Source organism: Ochotona princeps, chromosome 23 (genome assembly GCF_030435755.1).
Source record: "Ochotona princeps isolate mOchPri1 chromosome 23, mOchPri1.hap1, whole genome shotgun sequence".
Taxonomy (NCBI): domain Eukaryota; kingdom Metazoa; phylum Chordata; class Mammalia; order Lagomorpha; family Ochotonidae; genus Ochotona; species Ochotona princeps.
In genome coordinates, this window is record NC_080854.1 from 11,131,544 (window position 1) to 11,156,937 (window position 25,394).

A 25,394-nucleotide genomic window follows, 5' to 3' on the forward strand; every position below is an offset into this window, starting at 1 on the left:
TTAGTGTGGTCAAGCTCTGGCCATCTGGTCACCACTGCAGTAATTTGAAGAATAAATCAGCACATGAAAGAATTCTTTCAGGGCCCAGTGCGGTAGTCTAGTGGCTAAAGTCCTCACCAAGAACGTGCTGGGATCCCATAGGGGCACTGGTTCATGTCCCGGCAGCTCTGCTTCCCATCCAGCTCCCTGTTTGGCCCAGGAAAGCAGTCAAGGACAGCCCAAGTCCTTGAAACCCTGCAACCTATGTGGGAGACCGAGAAGAAGCTCCTGGCTTCAGATTGGCTCAGCTCCAGTCATTACAGCTGCTTTGGGAGTGAACCATAAGACGGATCTTTCTCTCTGTCTCGCCTCTCTGTATATCTGCTTTTCCAATAAAAATAAATAAATCTTTTAATTAAAAAAAAAGAAGAGGGAAAAAATCTTCTATCCACTGGTTTACTCCCCAAGTAACCCCAATGGCCGTTAAGCCAATCCCAAGCCAGGAGCTAGGAGCTTCTTCTGGTTCTCTCATGCAAGTGCAAGGTCCCAAGGCTTTGGGCCATCCTTTACTAGTTTCCCAGGCCATAACCAGGGAGCAGGATAGCAACATAAGCAGCTGGTACATGAATCAGCATCCATTTGGGATCCTGGTGCTTGGAAGGGTAAGTACGCAGTCACTGAGCCATCACGACAGACCCAAGCTTGTCTTTTCTTCACTGTTACAAATAAGATATCACATTCTTAAGGGATAATTTTCAATGCCATACCTCTTTCACTGAATTTGTTGATGAACTAAAATTCTTGGCAGTTGATTTAAAAGCATTGAAGTTGCCAACACCATATGAAGAGTCATGAGGGAAAGAAGTTCCAACTTTATTCTCTTTAGTTTGGCTTTTCCATTGTGTAGGCTAAAGAAACAGAAGCATTAATGACTATCAAAACCATATCACAGAATAAAATAAACTAAAAATATGATTACATTCTGCAGATAAAAACAACTTTTAAAATTAATACTTCATTACTCCCATGTGGTTCTCTAGTTTTGTTCCCCCCTACCCCTAAAACAAAAAACAAACAAAAAACTGCAATATGCAGACACAAATACCTAGGTAGGGGCAGATGCCTGGTCTAACCGCTAAGACATCACTTGGTAATGCCCACATCTCACATCAGATTTCCCAGATCAGCATCCTGAGCAGTCTCCTCACACCTCCAGCTTCCTGCTGATGCACAGCCTGGGAGGCAGCAGATGATGACTCAAGTGACTGGAGGGCTCCTTCTCACATGGGAGACTGGGTTCCAGCTGTTTGGGCAGACAACCAGTCTGTCTCTGACAATTTTTTTCTTATTGCTTTTTAAAGTTTCATTTCAAAGATGAGGAAGAGAAGAGATAAAAGGTATTTCTTCCCTTCACTAGTTCCCACCCCAGATGCCCAACAGCCACAGAGCAGAGCAGGAGCCAGGAGCACCATCCTGGTGGCCCACATGGATAACAGGTAATTTCAAGTACTTAGGCCACCCTCTGCTGCTTTCCCAGGCACAGAAGGAAGCTGAATCGAAAAGCAGTACTCTGTTACGGCAAACCAGTGCCAAGCAGCAGCTTTAACCCACAGCACTTTAATGTTGGCCCCTAAATTTATTTTTTTTAAATGCAAAGGAAAAAAAATGTCTAAGTCACTGCTCCTCGAGGCTTAATAAAACTAGTTTGGTTTCTTTCCCCTAATTATATCACCACCACCCCCCAAAAAAAGTTTGAATTTTTGAATAAAACCTAAAACTGAGCAACAAGTAAAGATCACTATATACTAAGTAACTGTAGCACAAGTACATCTGGGAAAACAAAAATTGATTATAAATTTCATTTACTACTAAAACAAGAACATAGATAGCATGAAAAGATAAATAACAGCATGTGATTCAAATCTTTGCATCTAGAAGTCAACATTTTAAAAATTCTCACAGTTCAATGTAACATTTCTATGCTTTTTCCAAAGAGTTAATAAACTGATATCAAGACTAGTACCTATAACCATTTAGAACTTACTTTCGTTGGTGGAGCAGCAGGTTTAGGGACTAAGCCTTTATAAACACTTGGACCTGTTCCATTCTTGACTGGCTGTGACTGAAGACTTCCTACTGCTGGGAATCCAGAAAGCTGTAAGTCCTTTGAATTACCTTTCTTAATGACCAACATCCTTGGAGCTCTAGATTTAGGATTCGGAGGATATTCTGCATAAATAAAGTATCAGCAGGAGTTAAGCCATCCCAAATTTTAGCATAAGGTAAATTAATTAAAGAATATACACCCCAAGCCTTGATTACATCCAAATGTTAACAGTTATGCCTTGGAATACAAAATATACAAGCATACCTGCTTTTTACAAAACGTAGATCTCATATAGTCACAATCACCAAGATTTAAACAAAAACCCTAATAACATTATAACATTTTTCAGTAACATAAAAAACTGATGCAAATGACTCATAACACTTACAAAATACAATTCTTTTCTCCTTCCTAAACTTTTATAAAAGAATTAAATTTCCTGATTTCTTCTCTTCTTACTTCACTTATGAAATTATTGCTGTGACTAACGCAAAAACCACAACCCCAAGTCACTGAAATATTTACTGGTCATCTAACAACATTTAGGACATTGTGTGAGGTACAAGACAACCAACTCAACCCTGGTTTGGTACTAGAAACAATTGCTACATTCAGACTTTCAAACCTATTATAGCTGCTAAATGCACGAAACACCTTTCTCAGTTTAAATTATTGTGTATGTATAACCAAATAATAAACTTTGCAGTCATAACTTTCGGTAAATAGATAATGATAGCATGAATAAATTTAAAAAGTAAGGAAGAATAAAATGTAAGAAACAATCTTAGCCTGGAAAACAGAATCTACTTAAACAAAACAGGAATCCATATATAAGAGGATTAGATTAGTTTTGAGAAATATAAGCTATTAAGAGCTTTTGCAAGTTCTTCAGAGGTACACAGATGTTGAGGGCGGGTGTAGTTTTATCAGAATAGCAAAATTAAATAAATTCAAATATATCTGGGACGACTTTCAGTTGAATACAACTGAGTAGGCACCTAGTTTTCTTCTCCCTTCTAAAATTTACATTAAGATTACTAAAATGGAAGGAGGAAACAAAATGGAGACATAAGCCCATCCGCAAGGGAAGGGTCTCCACACACACTTTTACTGGGCAAAAGGAAAGCAAGCTTAAGAGTATGCACAAAGAGCCTAACGCCCAGAGAGAATCGAAGCTCATTTCAAGCTTCTTGGTGAGGCTGGGTATGGCAGAGATGTGTGCTTACTTTAGACAAAAACAGAAATTCACCAAACATGATTTCTTCTAAGGAATAATGTCCTTTAGCAGCCAGCATTGTGGTGTAGCAGATAAGCAGGTAGCCCAAGTGTTTGGGCCCCTGCCAACCATGTGGAACAGTTGGAAGAAGTTCTTGACTCCTGGCTTCAGCCTGGTCCAGCTATCTGGGGAGTGAATCAGCAGGTGGGAGGTATGGCTGTTACTCCCTAGTTCTTTTAAATCAATACATACATTTTTTTAAACAAAAATAAACTTGCTGTTGGCAGTAGAAGCAAAGTAATCCTACATGGAAGATTTAAAGATCCAGATCTATCTTTCATACCTATATCATCAATGGTCAAAATAAAACTCAGGAGGTACTGAGCCCAGCGGTTAGTAACGATGCCTCTATAGGGTACTGAGTCAGGGCTCCACATCCTCACTCTAGCTCTCTGTTAATGCAATCATGGGAGGCAGCAGTGAGGGCTCAATTAATTGAATTCCTGCTACCACAAAGGAGCCCTGCAGTGTGTTCTGGTTCCCACTTCAGAACAGCTCAGACACTTTTTAACAAGTGAACAGCTTTAACTTCAACAACCTGTCAGTTTCAGTATTTCAAATTAAAACGGGGGGGGGGGGGAGGGGGGAAGGTAAAAGAGACAGATGAAGATGAGCAAGCAGATGTGTCTTTAAGACTCAATACAATTTTTTTTAGTTTTTAAAAAAGATTTATTTATATTTGTTACAAAGTCAGATATACATAGAGAGGAGAGACAGAGAGGAAGATCTTCCATCCGATGATTCACTCCCCAAGTGAGCGCAACAGCCAGTGCTGTGCCGATCCTAAGCCAGGAGCCAGGAACCTCCTCCAGGTCTCCCACACGGGTGCAGGGTCCCAATGCATTGGGCCGTCCTCAACTGCTTTCCCAGGCCACAAGCAGGGAGCTGGATGCGTAGTGGGGTGCTGGGATTAGAACCAGCGGCCATATGGGATCCCGGGGCTTTCAAGGTGAGGACTTTAGCCGCTAGGCCACACCGCCGGGCCCTGTGAGATCTTAATGTTAAGACTGATGGATCATCCTATAAAGAAAGGTAAAGCCTAACAAAGGGCCCATGAAAGAATTGACAAAGCAAAAGATGAAAAAAGTTCCTGATGGAAAATGACAGCATCAGAGGGAAGACACAGACAGTGTGGCTATGTTTAAATACTCATATTTAAACACAATAGCACGGAAGTAAAGGATATACACTTTTGTATCAAATACTAGCTCCAATCTTACTAACTGTATAATCTTGTACAAGTTATTTAACCCCTCATTTATAAAATGGAACGCAGCTATTTAATCTGTAACTATGCAATATTTTACATTTAAATAGCTCCTAGAAAACTATACCAAAAAATTGATATATTACCTCCAATAAATATGCTTCCAATTGTACTTAAAATGAAAGGTGCCCCCATTTTTAAAAATATTAGTTCAAGAGGAAGCCAGGGACAGAAAAAGGGAGTGACAGAGTAGTTGGAAGGGGGGAAAGAGGAGAAGGAAAGCGTGTCTGATACAGCTTTCATCCTGCTACTTCATTTCCAAATGCCGGCAAGGACAGAAGCTGAGACTAATTGAGCACAAAATCCAAGTTTCCATCTGAGTGACAGGATCAAATGACTTGAGCCAACTTCCCCCTCCCCTAGACTGTGCCTTAGCAGGAATCTGCCATCAGGAAGAGGATAATAAACACACGCAGTTATTCCATTGTGGATAGGCCCTAACTAGTACCTTCACTATCAGGCTAATACTGTCCAACCCAGAAGTGTTCTTGTAAAATGATTCATGGTTTATCCGTAAGAGTAAGGGAAAGGAGAAAAACAGAAATATGATGAAAATGTTCAACCAATCATGTCATAATAATTATATGGACTAAAGTATACAAGCATACCAATTTAACAAAGTGTTCCTCATCATTATCTACACGCAACAGAGTCCAGATGACACAAACTGTAGCCTGGATAGCTTACATCTGCATTAGGTAGAAACTAACAGATTATCTCCATAATTCTTAAATTATCTCCACAAACTTTCCATTGAAGTTCTTAAATACTACTGTCTACACAGTCAACAAGCAAATCGTATAAAGTTATAAACTACTTGTTTTTAAAAATTTATGACATCCTACTATAAACTAATTTCCTTCTACAAACTGTTTGTTTATTACCTCAAGATTACGTAAGTCTGGCATTCTCATATTCAAATTTACGTTCAAACACAAAATTCATACTCTACTACTGAATTTTCATATTATTTTTCCAATATCCTCACCAAAAAAAACTATTAATCTGACCAATAACTTTAAACATACAGTATTAGATTGCTTTTCATCCTCTTTCCACACCTATAAATATATCAGCTTGGGGGCCAGTGCTGTGTCGAAGTAGGTAGTAGAGTAAGCCACTGCCTGCAGCCCCAGCATCCCATAAAGACAGACAGTGTGCTACTAATGTGCCTGCGATAAAGGATGGCACAAGTACTTGGCCCATGCACCAACACAGGACAGCAGAAAGCTCCCGATTCTTCTTCCTGCTTTTGACTGGCCCACATCTAGCCACTGCAGCCATGTGGGGAGTAAACCAGTGGACAGATCTCATTCTCTGGGTCATTTTCTCTTTCTATAGCTCTGTCTTTCAAATTAAAAAAAAAAAAAAAAAAAAAAAAACGAACAAAGTAAATCTACAGCTATAATTTCCTCTGTATACTGAATTTTGACAACTGGATTATTAAAAATCCGTAATATGATTAAGGATTTCTCACAGTAGATAACTAAATTCTCCAGAAAACAACTTATCTTTATGAATTAGTCACTAATTTGCCCTCAATTTGAAGGCGAAACAAAACAAAGGAACAAAAACCACCTTAACACAAACCCTTAGGCACACAAGCAATATACTAAATACAAAGATTAGGAATCTTCAAAATAACCTAAACAGTAAAACACTCTGGTAATTTCTAAGTTAATTAACTAGCAACTGAAAATTTTCACTGAAATATCTTAAACATTAAGTGTTATGTTCTGCCAATACATTCTGATAACAAGTCAGCAATGCAAACACAATCAACAAGACCTGCTGGATCACAGAAGTCAGCACTCATTATTTTTCCAACTGCAAACACTTAAAATACACATCACTCTTTTTCCCCTTACAATGTAAATTCAATTACACAAAGTACATGAAATATTACCTTGAATTTGTAATTAAGAACATGAAGATAATCAAATTTTATACACCAAAAAATTGAGATTATACTAATAATCTACAGGAAAGGTATTTCCAATAAAGTCAAGTTAAATACAGCTGAATTTTATGAAACTATTTAAATGGATTAATTATCTTCCTTCAAGGTTCTTTTCCCTCTTTCTTTCTTTCTTTTGGATTGGGATATTATGTTTAGATTTTTGCAAATTTTTGATTTACAAAATTATACTTTTAGGGGAAAATTGCTTTTTTTTTTAAAATACATACTGCATTTTCAGTAAATCTTTACTTACCTGGAAGGAAGTACCTTTAGAAAAGTCCTATTGACGGCTTTCCTAAAACTGTCTCCTCTTCCACAGTAACATAGCTATTATAAATATTGTAGTGGGGAAAACAATACTTTGGAACCCAGGGTGAAAGTGACACAGGCATAGTGAAGTGTGACACAAACAGAGCTCCGTTCTATCCCAGTGGCCAGGACTAGTGATTTTAACAACCACGTCACAATTAACTATTTTCCTGTTTTGTTTTTTTAATGCAGACACATCTTATTTTATATAAACACAGTTAAGAGTACATTTTCCTCTTAAATACCTTTTAAATTAATACCCTTAGAACAATCCTGAAACAGCAGAACCAATCTATATATTAACACATTCTAGTCTCATTATTTTCAAAAATGCTTTGCCTTTAATTCATTTCTAAGATTACTAAATCAACCAAAGATCAGTACCAACAGTATCTAAAAGTAGTTTAATATGACAAATGCTCACTGACATTCTTGATTTTATTTACTTTCATTTTAATAAAATTAAAATTATTCCTAATATCTTAGAGATTCTATTGAACACTTTTCAGGTGGCTCTATATTCGTATGCAATCAGCTGTTCCCAGAAAAACTGAATAATAAGGAAACATACCTAAGAGAGGAGCTTGGGAGATTTTTTTGGTTGGGTATGTGTGTGTCTGGGCGTGTAGGCCTGGGGAGAGTGGTAGAAATACTAATTTGCAATACAGAAAAAACAATTCCATTTACATGGTTCTAACAAATGTCTGACCGCCCCCCCACCCTCAAAAAGTCCTAAAGTAAAAAGGGAGAGCAAACAAAAACAAAACAGCAATTCAGAGATTTGCCCCATAAATAAAACATTTAAGAAAAAAGACAGGAAGTGGCAAAGTTTAAAATAATGCCTTTATTTGCAGAACTATTATGCTGTCACAAGCCACAACCCTTTTCCTAACAATTAGTTGATTTTGAATAGAAAAATATAAACAGATATCTAAAAGTTCCAAAGTGATACCAATATCTTTGAATCTGGCATGACAAATAAATATAATTTTTCAAATGTCAAATTTTTTAGAATTTTGCTATAAAAATATCCATTATTTTAAACTTTTTAAAAGGCTATCTAATTTATACTTTTAATCTTCTATAAAATATCAAATTTAAATTTAACAGTTGCTTAAAAAGGGGGGGAGGGGTGAGGGAGAGGAGGAATTAATACCAAAGAACTCTAAGTTTTGAAAACCAAACTGGAATCTTCAAATATAGACTAGCACCAATGGCAAATTCACCCATTTTGTAATAGTTTAAACATCGCCATTTCCTAGATATAAAGCTTAATTTCCTGTCTCATTATGAACACAATTTTCCAATTAACTAGCTTTCAAATTTGGCAAACTAGAATTTTAAACTAAGGTTTTTTTTTTTTGTTTTAAATTAGGATGCTTTTGAAATTATGCCAATATATCAACCACATTATTACACATTTCAAAAATATCCAAATTCATTATTCTACTAGTAAGTGAAAAATCAACTATTTAAAACCTTTCTTCTACCAGATTTTTCTTTTTTAAGGTTGACTTTTTGATAGCTTACCACAACAAAACAACATGTTTTAAAAGAAAATGTTATTCTAGTCTTTCTTCAAAAAACACAAAAAAAATTCAATCTACAAGTATCAATAATTTGTATCCCTCAAAGACACATTACAAAAAAAAAAAAAAAACTTACCCCATACACCTGCAGCTAAAGACTTATTATGATTTGGCTCTCTCTCATATTCAGGATTTAACGATGGCTAGGAGAAAGAGGAAGAAAAAACTTAAATAATTAAATACCTCAAACTTCTTAGAATTATACATCCTGTAACTGAAGAATCACTTATGACCAACTCTTAACTATTAAAAACTAATGATTGAGGGTAACTGTTGTGGCATCACAAACTAAACTGATGCCTTTACACTGGCATCTCACAGAGCTACCAGTTTGAGACCTGGCTACTCCACTTCCCATCCATCTCCCTACTAATAGTCAAGGAAAGTAGCAGAAGATCCAGGTTTTTAGACCCCTGCTACCCATGAGGGAGAGGCGGATGAAACTTCAGACTTTAGCATGGCCCAGCCCTGGCTGTTGCAATCATTTTAAAAGTGAACCAACACATATAAAATCCCACTCTGTAATTCTTTCAAATACATAAAAACATCTTAAAAAAAAAAAAAACACTCATAAAACCTCTGTCAAGCTTATTCAGTTTAACATGAAAACAGCTATTATCTGGTTGAATACTCTGGCAAAGAGTAAAGCTCTGGCTTGCAACATGAGCATCCCATATAGGACTGCCACCTTCTCTACTTCCCATCCAGATTCCTGCTAGTGTGCCTTGGGAAGGCAATGGAGGATGGATATATGTCATGCTACCTAGATGGCAAATTTGGATGGAGTTCCTGGATCTTGTCTGCTGCCTGGTCTAGATCTGACTGCTTGTGGCATTTGGTGAAGGAACTCACTCTGCCTTCTAAATGAATAAATGCGGGAAAAAATTTAATGCTTTCTATCTAGACTAACTACCAGCTAGAGGACACCCCCCCACACACACACACAAATACATACCAAATTTGTTTGCTTTCTTTTTAAAGATTTATTTATTTTTCAGCCTGTGCGACAGTGTAGTGGTTAAAGTCCTTGCCTAGAATGCGCCAGGATCCCATATGGGCGCCGATTCTCCCCTGTGGGACACCTGGAGAAGCTCCTGGCTTCTGGCTTGGGATTGGCTCAGCTCCAGCCGTTGCGGCCCTTTGGGGAAGATCTTCCTGTCTCTTAGATTTATGTATTAATAAATAAATCCTAGATTTATTTATTTTTATTGGAAAGGCAGATATACAGAGAGGAGGAGAGAGAAAGAGGAAGATCTTCCATCCGATGATTCACCCTACAAGTGCAGGCAACAGCCGGTGCTATGCCGATCCTAAGCCAGGAGCCAGGAACCTCCTCCAGGTCTCCCACACAGGTGCAGGATCCCAAGGCTTTGGGCCATCCTCAACTGCTTTCCCAGGCCACAAGCAGGGAGCTGGATGGGAAGTGGAGTTGTCGGAATTAGAACCGGCGCCCATATGGGATCCCGGGGTGTTCAAGACAAGGACTTTAGCTGCTAGGCCATGCTGCCGGGCCCGAATTAAAATAAATACTAAAAAAAAAAAATGTACAGGGCCCAGCACAATAGTGTAATGGTTAAGGTCCTCACAATGAATGTGCCGAGATCCCATATGGACACCGTTCTAATCCCGGCAGCTCCACTTTCCATCCAGCTCCTTGCTTGTGACCTGGGAAAGCAGTCGAGGATGGCCCAAGTCCTTGGGACCCTGCACCCACGTCAGAGATCCAGAAAGAAGTTCCTGGCTCCTGGCTTCAGCTCGGCACAGCACCAGCCATGGCAGCCACTTGGGCAGTGCATCAACGGACGAAAGATCTTCCTCTCTGTACATCTGTCTTTCTTCCAATAAAATAAGTAAATCTTTTTAAAAAATGTACAAATTAAAAGCTAGCTATGCAAATGCATGCTAAGTGTGATCCCTATATAAAAATGAGATATACTAGTAGGACATAGTAACTGAGTTCTCTGATGCTAAATAGCAGACAGAAACTCTCAAAATTATGAAATACTTACAAAATCTTCAGCCTCAAACTGTTTGCGTTCTCTCTTGTCGTCTTTTCTCCCATGTTCATTGTCAGGTAAACTGTTTTCATGCAATCCTTGGCTTTTTCCAGAATGGAAAATACTGCTACGAGACCGAGAACTCCCACCATGGTATCCTCCTCGATGATTTACGTTTTCTGAACCATTTCTTCCATGTGTACGCCACCCATTTTTCTCTTTCCTTCCAAAGTTACCTTAATGTAATGATGGTAAAGTAACATGAATTCGAAGATAGTTATGTTTAGACCAAACATACAAAACACTCTTCAATGGCCATGAAGAAAAACTATAATTTCTCAGTGTTTTACCTGCAGGACGTCCAACACCAGAATCAAAGCTGTCTGAAGAATTGTGTCGTCGACGACTGACATCATATCGATTCTCTGTCCATGAAAAGTTTTCAGAATGCTTTTCAAAATTCAATGACGACTGAAACAAATTGCAATATATACAGTCTAAATAAAATAACCTTACAAAACTGGTAACGAATCAAATTAACATACTTTCAATAATTTTATGTACTTACAAGAAATACTGTCACTGTTTGCAAGGTATATGATGGTTGGTAACTAAATACAACATATTTCCTCCAATACTGTTCTATTTCCACTTACCTAATAAACACGAACACCTTTTGAAAGAGCTCAACAACTATTTGCTAAAAACTGACTTTGTCTAAAAATTTTCAAGATGAAAACATGCACCATGGCTGGTGCTGGTGGCATAGTATGCTAAGCCTCAGCCAGCAATTCTGGAATCTCATATGAGCACCAGTTCAATTCCCATATGCTCCACTTGTAATCCAGCTCCTTGCGAATGTTGCTGATGGACTAGGAAAATAGGGGGTGGTCCAAGCACTTCCGCATGTAGAGATGCAGACAAGGCTCCTGGTTGCTACCTCTGCTCTGGCCTAGAGCTGGCTCCACAGCCATCTGGGGAGTGAACCAACGGAAGGAACCTTTCTTCCTCCTTCCACTCCCACTTCGCATGCATGTGAGTATGAGTATCTCTGCCTACCAAATGTGTGTGTGTACTGTTCCGCCTTCCAAATAAATACATCTTTTCTTAAAAAGAAAATAAAACATACTGGAAACAAGTGACAATATGACACATAACTATCTTCCTGGATTTCCAGTAACCTAAGAACCCAATATTTACAAATGCTATCTGACATAAAAAAAAAAAAATCCTGTGAGGCTGGGCCCTTAAAATTACTATGTCTGGGCCCAATGCCAATTTTGCAGTGGCTGAATCCTTGCTTTTTGCTAGCACCAGGATCCATTTGGGTGTCAGGTTCATATCCCAGCTGCTCCACTCCCATCCAGCTCCCTGCTTGCGGCCTGGGAAAGCAGTCAAGGACAGCCCAAAGCCTTGGGACCCTGCACCTGCGTGGGAGACCCAAAGCTCCTGGCTTCTTCAGACCACTTTAGTTCTAGCTGCTGTGGCCACTTCGCGAGTGAATTGGTGGCAGACGGAAGATCTTTCTGTGTCTCCTCCTCTCTGTATAGCTGCCTTTCAACTAACAACAACAACAATAATAATATATTTATTGTTATTCTTTTTAAAAGCTATGGTGTCTACAGGGCTGTTGTGGGATGTAGCACATTAAGCCTCTGCCTGCAGGGCAAGTGTCCCATTATGGACACTAGATCAAGTTCTGTCTGCCCCACTTCCCATCCAACTTCCTGCTGATGTCTCTGTGAAGGCAGCAGATGATGATGGCCCAATCACTTGGACCTCTGCACTCAGAGACCAATAACATTCCAGGCTCCCGCCTTGTCCAGCTCTGACAATTACAGCCACTTGGGGATAAACCAGTGGGTGAAGATCTCTCTCTCAACAACCCTGCACCCTAACTCCACCCTGCACGTCAGACCCAGCTGCTTTAAGGGCAAAGTTTCGAATGCCAAGGAACTTAAGGGGAAAGACTGAAACTTAATATAGTTGTTTTCCACAAGCACCCAAATCAGCATTCCACCTAACTTCATAAGGATGATACCAAGCATTGGGGTGGCTGAAATGATCAAGGGATGGGGGAAAAAGGCAGTAACAGTCACCCATGAAAACACCAAAGGGTGAAGCCCCCTCACCACATTCCCAGCTGAAGGATCATGTCACTCATGAAAAGCTTTTAGCTCATGTTTCCTCACATATCTATGTTACTCTATAGTTTGTGTCAATTTAGAGGAAAATGGTACTGTAACGACTCACTTTGGTTGCCAGAATTTGGAAAAAATTCAGCAAAAGAAAAAAAGTAACCTGGAAAGGCGAGGCATTTATGTCAACTCAATGTACTGTTTTTGATTAGCACTGGTACCACTGATACATGCTTATACTGATAATGTTAAAACTTTTCCTGTTCAGGGAATGCACACATTGGTAAGTGATTCTTATCCAACAGGATACTTAGCACAAATAGTACAGAATTCTAGGACAATCATGTAACGCAGGCCTGATTTTTCTTTCTAATTAAGGACTTATTTTTGTTGGAAAGGCAGATATACAGAGAGGAGACAACAGAGAAAGATCTTCCATCTGCTGCTTCACTCCCACAGCAGCTGGAGATGAGCTGAGAAGCCAGGAACCCAGACTTTCTTCCAATAAAAATAAATAAATCTAATTCTAAAAAAAATAAAAGCTGGTGCCCAGCATGGTAGCCTCGTGGCTAAAGTCATCACCTTGCACACAACTGGGATTCCATATGGATGCCAGTTCTAAACCCAGCAGCCCGACTTCCCATCCAGCTCCCTGCCTGTAGCCTGGGAAAGCAGTCAAGGACGGTCCAAAGCCTTGGGACCCTGCATCCAAATGGGAGTCCGGGAAGAAGCTCTTGCCTCCTGGCTTAGGACTGGTGCAGCACCAGTCGGTGCGGTCACTTGGGGAGTGAATCATTGGACGGAAGATCTTCCTCTTTCTCTCCTCTCTCTGTATATCTGACTTTGTAATAAAAATAAATAAATATTTATAAAAAAACAGCAATAACAGTAGTTTTTCTTCTATCTTATAGCTCCATTAGCTTATCTCCATAGTCCATTAGCAATCTGTACTCAGGGCCCGACGCAATAGCGTAGTGGTTAAGGTCCCACGCACCGGGATCCCATAGGGCACTGGTTCTAATCCCGGCAGCTCCACTTTCCATCCAGCTCCCTGCTTGTGGCCTGGGAAAGCAGTGGAGGACGGCCCAAATGCTTTGGGATCCTGCACCCACGTGGGAGACCTGGCTCCTGGCTCCGGATCGGCACGGCACCAGCCGCTGCGGCCACTTGGAGAGTGAAACATCAGACGGAAGATCTTCCTCTGTCTCTCCTTCTTTCTGTATATCTGACTTCGTAATTAACATAAAATAAATCTTTAAAAAAAAAAAACCAAAGCAAATGGAAATGGTAGAGCTATTGCATCTGTATCTCTTATTTAAAAGTTCACAATAGGGGCTGGTGTGGTGGCCTAGTTGCTGAACCCTCGCCTTGCGAGTGCCATGATTCCACATGGTTGCTAGTACCTGTCCTAGCTGCTCCACTTCCCATCCAGCTCCCTGCCTGTGGCCTGGAAAAGCAGGGAAGGATGGCCCAAAGCCTTGGAACCCTGTGCTCACGTGGGAGACCTGGAAGAAACTTCAAATCAGCTAAGCTCCAGCCACTGCGGCCACTTGGGGAGTAAACCAGCAGACAGAAGATCTTTCTCTCATTATCTTCTTCTCCCTGTAAATATGCCTGATTAAAAAAACTAAAAACAAAAAATAAAAATAAAAACTTCACAATAAAGGCCAATTCTACTAAGTGACTGGCATCAGGAGTAATATGAGTATTAACTTACTGAACACTACTGAAATTTTTTAGGTCACAATTTTGTTGTTGCTGTTAGAGTGTGATCAGCTAATTCTGACCACACTCCCATGGACATTACAATTAAATTTATAACATGTTGTTTTGCAATACAAACCACTGATAGTATGCTAACAGTATGCCTTTTGTCAATAAAAAGATAACCTACAGTGGGAAAATACCTTACAAGGCCAAAATCTAACCTATCGATATTCCATGTTCCCTTACCATCCACATGCATTTAGTACCATGAAGCATTACAAACAGCCTTCTTGAAAACTGAACTTGAAACAAGTCAGAACTCTACTTCCCATACCTCTTCACACCTTAGTAAAACAATCTGACCAAGGAGTAAAAAGTATAACCAACGATAATATCCGCTTACAACCAACTACCTGGATACAGACAGTATGAAGTATGAAAAGTTATTAGATCACATGGACATATTTCAAAACCTGAGGATTATGTAATCAGTAACTCTGGACCTGATGTCTCTTCCTTTCCCCTGAGAGCAACTGGAGTCCAGGTCAAATCTCTGACCAACAGTTTTCCAACTTACTGTGGCTTAGCCACTGGATTCTCCTGAAGTGACTTGGCATCCAATAATGAAAGACAATGGTTACTAAGTACATACATAATTCATTTAATACCTTTCTATACCAATAAAAATAATGGAATAAAAAGAAGCTGCAGATTATGTAACTGTACCACATCCCAATGGCAGAAGACTCCTCTGGATAAAAAGCTGCACGGTGATTTTTTTTTTAAAGATATAGCCATTGGAATCAGACACACCAATTTCATGGTTTTGGCAAGGAATTAATAATCCAACACCTGGGAAGTGAGCAACTTACCGTGGGAGGTGCAGAGCACGAACTGCTCAGCATTCTACTCCTCAGAACCAATATTGATATCCAAGTTACATCACAGCCAGAGACAAAGGCAAAACTAACTCACTAATACCACACAGCAAAACGAGAAAGTACACTTGTCTAAGTAGTCTCTCCCCTCCTTACTGACAAAGCCTCCAAGATTCACTCAAGGGTTCGCCTTAATGATAAACACTTCTCATAGGCAAGCCCCCTATGCAATGGCTCAATTGGCTAAATCCTCATCTTCCAAGCACTGGAAACCCATATGGACCCTGCATCCACGTGGGAGGACCCCGATGAAGCTCCTGGCTCCTGCCTTTGGATCAGCTTAGCTCCATCTGTTGCAGCTACTTGGGGAGTGAAACAGCAGACTGAAGATCTTTGTCTCTGCCATTCTTTCTATAAATCTGACTTTAGATGGAAATAAATAAATCTTGAAAAAAAAAAAAGCTTAAGAAAATTTATATGTAACCAAGGCTTTAGTAAGACAACAAATAAAGACCTGGTGGTATCCTAGTGGCTTAAGTCCTCGCCTTGCACGGACCGAGATCCCATGAGCATCGCTTTGTATCCCAGCTGCTCCACTTCCCATCCAGCTCCCTGATTGGCCTGGGAAAGCAGCAGAGCAAGGTTCAAAGTCTTGGGACCCTGCATCCGTGTGGGAGACCAGGAAGAAGATCCATTGCGGACAATTGAGAAGTGAACTGGCAGATGGGAGATCTTTTTCGCTATTTCTCATTCTCTCTGTAAATCTGACTTTCCAATAAATAAATAAATAAATAAATAAATAAATAAATAAATAAATCTGTCTTTGGAAAAAGTAATTAAAACAGTAACAAGTACCAGAGGCGCTGCAATATAATTACTGAAACAAAAGAAATGAAAGAACATGAGAATGATTACATTAGCTTTCTATTACTACAAAGGAATACCTAAGTTGAGCTATTTGTGAAGGAAAACAAAATATATTTCGGCTTGCAATTTCAGAGGTCCAAATCAGGTAGGCCCCACACCTCTTGCATTTCGTAATCTGGTAAGGTCAGAAGATGGCAACGGCAGAAATGTACAGAGGATGAATCATAGGGCCAGCCAGAAAACAGATCGCGCTCACCAATGCCTAATTCACTCTTTAATATTCAAGCTTCTTGTGAACAATACCCTTTCAAAGGCAAATCCACAGTGATGTAATAATGTCACAGGTCCTATCCCCTAAACACCATAATTGGATTTTTTTTAACAAGATTTGTTTATTTTTATTGGAAAGTCAGATTTACAGAAGAGGAGAGACAGAAGGAAGATCTTTGTGTCTGCTGATTCATTCCCAAACGGCTGCAAAGACCAGGTGAGCTGATTCGAAGCCAGGAGCCCAGAGCCTCTTCCAGGCCTCCCATACAGGTGCAGGGTCCCAAGGCTTTGGGCAGTCCTCGACTGCTTTCCCAGGCCAGGAGCAGGGAGCTGGATGGGTGGTAGGGCTGCCAAAACATGACTGGCACCCATATAAGATCCCAGTCTGTGTAAGGCAAGGACTTTAGCCGATAGGCTACTGTGCCGGGTCCCATAACTGGACTTTAAGGAAGATGCTGGTAGATACTGAAACTTCAAATGTCTGCATGAATTTGGGAGCCTATTCCTATTCTAACTATACATTTAAAAACTTCAATGTGGGGTCAGCCTAGTAGCACAGCAGCTGTCTGTGATGCTAGCATCTCATAAAATAGAGTCCAATCCACTCGCTAACATACGTGGGAATGCAGGAGAATATGACCAGAGTCCACGGGCCTATGGCCTTCATGTATGGGAGACCAAGCTGGGAGTTTTAGGATCCTGGCTTCAGGTGAATTGAACCTTGGCTTTGTGACCATGCAGCAAATGAATCAACAAATATCTCTCTATCTGCCCCTCTGTGTTACTCAGCTTTCCAAGCAAATAAAAATATACTACAGAGGGCCCGGCAGCGTGGCCTAGCAGCTGAAGTCCTCGCCTCGAGCGCCCCGGAATCCCATGTGGGCGCCGGTTCTTATCCCGGCAGCTCCACTTCCCATCCAGCTCCCTGCTTGTGGCCTGGGAAAGCAGTTGAGGACGGCCCAAAACTTTGGGACCCTGCACCCGCGTGGGAGACCCGGAAGAGGTTCCAGGTTCCTGGCTTCAGATCGTGGCGTGCACAGGCCGATGCGGCTCACTTGGGGAGTGAATCATCGGACGGAGGATCTTCCTCTCTATCTCTCCTCCTCTCTGTATATCTGACTTTGTAATAAAATAAATAAATCTTTAAAAAAAAAAAGGAATTGAAAAAAAATTTTTTAAATTAAAAAAAATATACTACAGAACATATATATGTATAGGTTTCCTAAACCAATGTTTAAGCGAGCCAAAGGAATAAAGAACATGAAAAGCCAATTCATGACACTTAAATCCAATATCAAAGAAACAGTGAAAATGCATTTATTTATTTTTTGTAATTTTTTTTTAGAGATTTATTTATTATTTTATTACAGTCAGATATACAGAGAGGAGAGACAGAGAGGAAGATCTTCCGTCCAATGATTCACTCCCCAAGTAACTGCAACTGCCGGTGCACGCCGATCCAAACCCGGGAACCTGGAACCTCTTCCAGGTCTCCCATATGGGTGCAGGGTCCCAAATCCTTGGGCCATCCTCGACTGCTTTCCCAGGCCACAAGCAGGGAGCTGGATGGGAAGTGGAGCTTCTGGGATTAGAACCGGTGCCCATATGGGATCCCGGGGCTTTCAAGGCGAGGATTTTAGCCGCTAGGCCACGCTGCTGGGCCCCAATGCATTTATTTATAATCAAAGATCGACAACCTATAAAAATACCTGGCTGTCGGCTCTGGGACTGCTCAGCTCCAGCCACTGTGGCGACTTGGGGAGCCTGGTTCCCACAGGCCAGAGAGGAGTCAGCACTATGATCACCTTCACACTGAGGGACCTGTGGCAACAGGACAGTGAGTGGGCAGAAGGAGATCAAAGGTCCCTGGCCAGTTCAGCCTTGACCCACATCCATCAGGCCAGCAAACCACAAGCTGGACAGGGAGGGCACCAGTGACAGGGAGGGACTGGGGTCTTGTCCAGGTAACTAGGCCAGGGACTGTGCAGCCAGCTCCAAGGCCTCTCTGGAGCCGTGTCCCTAAGAGGGAATTTCTATCCCCCCCTAATTTTGTTCGCAATTCTTATTTTAAAACTTCAGCTCAAGGGCCCAGCGTGATAGCCTAGTGAGTGGCTGACACTCACCTTGTATGTGCTGGCTCATGCCCCAGCTGCTCCATTTCCATTCCAGCTCCCTGCTTGTGGCCTGGGAAAACAGTAAAAAACTGCCTAAAGCCTTGGATCCCTACACCCGCAAGGGAAGGGAGACCTGGAAGAAGCTCCTGGCTCCTGACTTTCGATGAGCTCAGCTACAGACACTGCAGCCACTTGGTTAGTGAAATTAGGACAGAAGACCTTTCTGTCTCTCCCCTCTGTAAATCTGACTTTGCAATAAAAACGAACAACTCTTTAAAAAATAAATTACCTGCTAACAAAAAAAAACATAACAGAATGATTATATACCTTTAATCTCCATAATGTTTAAGCTATGACTATGTAAGGACTCTAACAAATATCTAATTATTCTCTACACATCTTTATATGTTAAAATATTTCATTAAATTTTTCTACCAAAGCAAACAGGCTGCAATAACAAATCCCTTAATACAAAATTAAATTACAAATCACTAAGGCATTATAGTAACATCCTAAAGGTGGGTCCTCAAAACATCGCAACTAAACAATGAGAGGCAAAACAAATTTCACCAATTACAGAAATATATAAATATATGAAAGTTTTTCAGTGTAATCAAAAAGCCTAGCAACCTCAAAACTATAACACTATTTTATCAACAGCACAGACGTTTTGGAGAACAGTTTAAACTATAATAAATACATGCCTACCTTCTGACAGAACAATTCTATTCCTAAGACTTTACCCTACAAATATATTCAAGAGATTCCCAGCCTGGCCCACTAGTAGTTAACTAATAACATTCAACATAGATGTACTCCACAGAAAAATCAGGCAGTCTCTGAAAAGACAGCAACTTCCTACAACTGACTACAGAGAGATACTGAAAAGACTGATCCCAAAGAATATAAAAATAATTGTCCTTACTCTCAACGAATCTATAGTCTAACCTAGTAAAAATAACAAAGCAAAGAGGATTAAATGGATTATTTAGTGGGTTCCAGGAATGAGAGAGGCATCTATGTCATGTACATATCACCCTTGAGGCGCAGAGAAAAATGTCAACATTCCTGGAGGTGACTCATGAGCTGAGGGATTAAAGATGAATAAGCTAGCCAGGAGAAGTGGGAGATGGGGAAAAAAAATATTCTAAGCAAAACAGAGATGTAAAAGCAGTTTTAAAAAAAACACTGATGGGGTCGGGCACACTAGCCTCCCCTTACATGCACTGGGATCCCATAAGTATGTTGGTTCATGTCCCGGCTGCTCCACTTCCCTTCCAGCGCCCTGCCTAGGGCCTGGGAAAGCAATCAAGGACAGCTCATTGCCTTGGAACCCGGCATCCACATGGAAGATCCGAAAAAATCTCCTGGCTTTGGATGGGTTCAGCTCTGGCCATTGCGGCTACTTAGTGAAGCAGCAGATGAAGATTTTTCTGTCTCTTCCTCTCTGTGTAAGATCTGAATTTTCAATAAAAATAAATATTAAAAAAAAATTATAGGCCCGGCAGTGTGGTCTGGCGGCTAAAGTCCTCGCCTTGAACGCACCGGGATCCCATATGGGCACCGGTTCTAATCCCAGCAGTTCCACTTCCCATCCAGCTCCCTGCTTGTGGCCTGGGAAAGCAGTGGAGGACGGCCCAGAGCTCTGGGACCCTGCATCCATGTGGGAGACCTGGAAGAAGTTCCTGGCTCTCGGCTTCGGACCGGTGCAGCACCGGCCCGGTCACTTGGGCAGTGAATCATCGGACGGAAGATCTTCCTGTCTCTCCTCCTCTCTGTATATCTGACTTTGTAATAAAAATAAATAAATCTTGAAAAAAAAGAAAGCAGTCAATGTTCTTACAAAAAAAAATTTTAAGATCTGTTTCACTTTAGTGGCAGTGAAATCCCAAGGAAATCCCAAGGACTGATTAACAGAACCTGCAAACACCAACAAATTCAACATTCACTTTTGAACAATATGGGTAATTCTCAACAGGGTCTTTCAAAAGGAGAAACTCACTTGGGAAAGAGGATGAGGACTTAAGATTAGGAACTACTGATTTTTAAACATGGCTAGCCAAATCAAAATAATGCATTTGACATCAGTTAGTACCTGCTGTGTGCTGTGTTGAACTGTATTATGTATACACCACTCCTAAGTATTACAGCCTTGCTCCTCAACACTTGCACTCCTGCAATCTCCATCTCTCTCTCACTCACACACACTCGATATTGGAGACACTGTCCTCAAACTTCACCAAAACAACTCCGGCAACTATTTGTTCAGTTATTTAAACTACAATAAAAACCATTAATAGTACATGCATAGATCACTGGCACTTCACTTTCTTGAGTCTATTCCCAAAACAATTCAGAAACAAACAAACAAACAAAACCATAAATTTTAAGCTTTTCTACTTAAAAAGGGCGCATGGTTTTCCACTATAGCTTTAATACATTTCTTAGCTAACAAATATTACATTACTTATCTAACAAAAGTAAGGGGAAAATTGCATGTTTCTAGTATAGAATTCTTTCAACTTGTAAAATGTTCCTCACAATAATTAGTATGCAGTAAGTAATTATCACAATGAACAAGGCAGAAACCACACATACCCAGTGACTCTGGGTTGTCTTATGAAACAACTCTAATTTTTTCCTCAATTTTCTCTGATATCCTGAATATCAACAAAAAACTACACAATAAACTACTTCTACATAACAGTTTCAACAAACACAAATATCAGTTTGAATTTTTATACTCTTGACCTAAAAAATACAAATGGCACATAGCGTAAAGCAAAAGTTGCTCAGATAAAATGTTATTCAGTATTAATCAGTTTTAATCAATTTTTGGAGCACTGAAAAAAAGCCATTAAAGCATTAAAGTGCTACTTACTACACTCTCCGGGACTGGAATAACTACACATTACTGGATACAAATATGAGAATATAGTGGAAATTCACAGGTTTATTACTTTGTTTTGTTGGAAAAGGTGGAAAAATACCATTTTACTTCTACTTTGTAGCACTCTTCTTTAAAAAAACAAACAAAAAAAAAAACAATATCCCACCATGGATCTATTTTTCTTTTAAATTACAACCATGAAGTTATACAGCATGGGGATTATTTCAACCTTCTTTTGTGGGCTAAGATGATGAGAAAAGTAAGACACTAAGACCAAAGTAATTTCCTAAGTATCTGAATTTTTCAGGTACAATTAGCTCATTATTCAATAACAAAAATGTTAATTTCAAAGTGCAGACCAGAACACACTGATACATGATGGAAAATCAACTGCTATCAACTGACATTTTTCAGTGGAATTTTAAAAAGGAAAAAGATTAAAAAAAAAAAACATTTTTGTGCCATAGACATAAAAACATATTTAATATCTACCTGTAAACAAAAAAACTTGTAAAGAGCCCGGAGAAGTAGCCCAGCAGCTTAAAGTCCTCACCTTGCACGGGATTTCTTAGGGCCCAGCAGCCCTGTTTCCCATCCAGCTCCCTGCTTGTGGCCTGGAAAAGCAGGACGGCCCAAAGCCTTGGGACCCTGCACCAATGTGGGAGACCCAGAGGAAGCTCCTAGCTTCAGATAAGCCCAGCCCAGGCCGTTGCAGTCATTTGGGGAGTGAATCATTGGACGGAAGCTGTTCCTCTCTGTCTCTCTTCCTCTCTGTATAACTGTCTTTCTAATAAAAATTAAAAAGTTCTTTAAAAAAACTGTAAAACTCTCTGTTCATGAAATACCATCTATAGCTTACAAACCATTATTCTAATGCAGACAGCATGAGAAACCTGCACTTTAAAATTTCACCACATGATGGGGCTAAAATATTACACATCTCAGAAAACTACCAAGTGCAATTCTGACAGTTACACTCTAGTTTACATCAACACACGAGAACAAAAAATAAAAGGTGGAAATTAAACTGAAAGTAAAACATTATGGTAATTAAAGCCAAACTCATTCATTAGGACAAGATAAAATATCAAAACTGGAAAAACAGGGCCCAGCAGCAGCCTAGCGGCTAAAGTCCTCGCCTGGCAAGCGCCAAGATCCCATATGGATCTAACCCTGGCAGCCCCACTTCCCATCCAGCTCCCTGCTTCCTGTTGGTTTCTCCTTTCCTCTTTCCTTCTCTCTGACTTTCCAATTAAAAAAAATATAATGAATCTTTAAAACAGCTATTTATAAATTCCAAGAATCAAAACTATCCCGAGTCTCTCCATTTATATTAAGCATTAGAGTCCAAAAAGAATTAAAGATTTCATCATATATTAAGTATCACTAAGGATTTACATAATGTAGATATTTATACTTTAGGTGATGCTTTATAATGAATTATCTAATTATATTAAAAGTTCATCTTAAGATTTAAGAAAATCAGGCCTGGCAAGGTAGCCTGACGGCTAAAGTTCTCGCCTTGCACACGACAGGTTCCCATATGGGCGCCGGTTCTAATTCCAGCAGCTCCACTTCCCATCCAGCTCCCTGCTTGTGGCCTGGGAAAGCAGTCGAGGATGGCTCACAGCCTTTGGACCATGCACCTGCGTGGGCGACCCAGAGAATGTTCTGGGCTCCTAGTTTCGAATCAGCTCAGCTCCAGCCATTGCAATCACTTGGGGAGTGAATCAGGGGACAGAAGATCTTCCTGTCTCTCTCTTCTCTGTATATATCTTCTCACTTTCCAATAATATATAAGTCATTTTAAAAAATAAGTCATTAATGCACCTTCTATTAGTAAATCTTGAAATAGGATTTCAATTTACATTTCTAAATTTGTGCAATGTATTCTACATTCAAGTAAAATGAACATTTTCTTAATCCTGATATGTAACCATACTGTAAATTTCACATTATTGTAGAAATTCCAATCATGTACCATTCAAAGCCTTACGAATTTATTTGGGGGAAAACTTATTCTAGATACATCAAAGGACTTCAAAGTGTATGCATATACGTGCATTTTAGATTCGATTATGTTATTTGTTTTAGAACTTTCATTTCCACAAAAGGGGTATTGTATTGCTCACTGGGAGGGGTAGGATGTCAGTACTTCTCATCTACAGCAACTCCAATTAAAGAAGCAAAATGTCTGATAAACACAGACTAGATTAGACAAACCCCTTACCCCTATCCATCTCCCACTCATAAGCTGAAAGCTCCACCCTAGATTTAGTCCAAGAATACTGAGGCACCAATTGTCCTGTTTGGCTGCCTAACTGGGCAGAGGTTCCACACTGAGTTTAGAGGCCACTGCTCCACCCAATGCAAAGGAGTGGTTCAGTTTTTGCCCAAACTAAGAAGCACTCCTCAAAAGAACTCATTTTGTTTGAAGTAAAGGAGAAGAAAGCCTTGGGGTGAACTCAAGAGAGGCTGGTGATAAGAAAAAAAAAAGATAGGCAGCTCATCTCAACTAAAGGCAACAAATGAAGGCTTTATGCCAGCTAATTCAGAGACCCAGGAGAAAGGCAAAACAAGAGGTAGAATCACAACACCTTCCCAAGAGGTGCCTCAAAAACTAACCTCACGCAGCTAAACGGTCAGAAGAGAGAAATGTACGTTCCAGAACACAGTTGAAATGAGTCAGTCAGCAAGCAACAGAATGATATCCAATAAGGTAGCTAGCTCTACCAAGAGATGAGAAGACACAAATACGGGCCATGATAAAGCTATCTTTCCCATACAGCGATGAAGGCCACACATTTTAGTCTAGAGCTCAGTCATTTCACTTGCCTTCTGCGAATAAAGCTCAATTCATTCAAAATTAGAATGGCAAAAAGTAGGAATAATAATAAATCCTCACATTCATGGAATTATACTCTAATTGGATAGTTTGGTAAAACACCTTGCACACAATAAACCATACCAGGCATACTGGATATCATTAGCACTTAACATAGCAATCAACATAACTTAAAAGTATTACAGAAAAAAACTGTATAAAATCAGCAAAGTGTCTGGTGTAAACTAAAGTTTGTTGCCCTTTGATTACTACAAAAGACAACTCTGAAGTAAATGATTTAATATGTTGATGGTACACTGAACACTAACAACAAAATTAATAAATATAAAATAATTTGAATGGTAACAAACAAACTGTGCTGCAAAGACATTAAGCCTTCACATTTTAATTACATTTGTGTAGAATGAGTGAAGGAGTAGACAAAAAAAGACAAAGAGATGCAGGAAAGAGTACCTTTGTTGATGATGGTGGAGTAGGAAAATTAAGCCAGGCTGGAGCAAAATCATGCTGCGCCATTTAGGTCCAGTCTCTCCAACTCAGGGAAACAAGGCTTCAACACCTCATGGCAAGTCCCTGTCACACATAAAAATGGAAGTCATTAGACCTGGAGCTCCTGGCCAGAATCATCTCCTCCTTTAAATTACAGTGATCTACCAGTGTAAGATTCCACTCCTAACTGTTACTTACAGCAGGTCACTGCTATGCACTAACCTCCTGAAATACAGTCCAACAGACCAGACTAGGAACCAAAATGGCATTTCTCATATCCACATCACCAAACTGTTATCTGACCTTCCCAGAAATAAATGGAGTGATAACAATAATAATAGAAAACAGACTGTTAGCCAATCATTTTCTTTATTATTGTGTCCTGTACATATCTTGAAAAAAACTTGGAACCAATCCATTCCTATTTTATCTCTTATTCAGTCTGATTCTGTTCAAGTATTTATCTGCACACCAGAACACTATTTTACAGGATGGGATGTTGCCTAATTCTGGAACAATAAAGTCAATTAAGATCTTTATAAACTTAGCTTACTGAAATGTTGTCCACTGACACCCTGAATATCTAGAAGAGGCAAAACTATACTGAGAGAAAGTAGAAGTAGGCCTATTAGGGAGAGGAGTGCAAATAGGGGAATTTTTTCAGAAATAGGGGTATTATCTTCATTGAGGTTATCATTCTACATCAGTACTT

The 25,394-nt window shown here is 39.9% G+C and overlaps 1 protein-coding gene across 3 annotated transcripts in view; it reads right to left on the reverse strand.

Moving 5' to 3' along the window:
- Window positions 1–25,394, reverse strand: part of GPBP1 (GC-rich promoter binding protein 1) — a 61,443-nt gene that overhangs the window by 13,763 nt on the left and 22,286 nt on the right. Inside the window, exons 3-9 of one of the 3 annotated variants that reach the window (XM_058680235.1) lie at window positions 24,647–24,766; window positions 10,835–10,955; window positions 10,497–10,720; window positions 8,564–8,630; window positions 7,470–7,529; window positions 2,024–2,208; window positions 747–887 (exon numbers count right to left, since the gene is read on the reverse strand). In XM_058680235.1, the coding sequence (XP_058536218.1) occupies window positions 747–887; window positions 2,024–2,208; window positions 7,470–7,529; window positions 8,564–8,630; window positions 10,497–10,720; window positions 10,835–10,955; window positions 24,647–24,709 (861 nt within the window). In that variant the 5' untranslated portion in view covers window positions 24,710–24,766. The remainder of the gene's footprint in view (window positions 1–746; window positions 888–2,023; window positions 2,209–7,469; window positions 7,530–8,563; window positions 8,631–10,496; window positions 10,721–10,834; window positions 10,956–24,646; window positions 24,767–25,394) is intronic. The other 2 variants (XM_058680236.1, XM_058680237.1) reach the window with 2 other exon arrangements.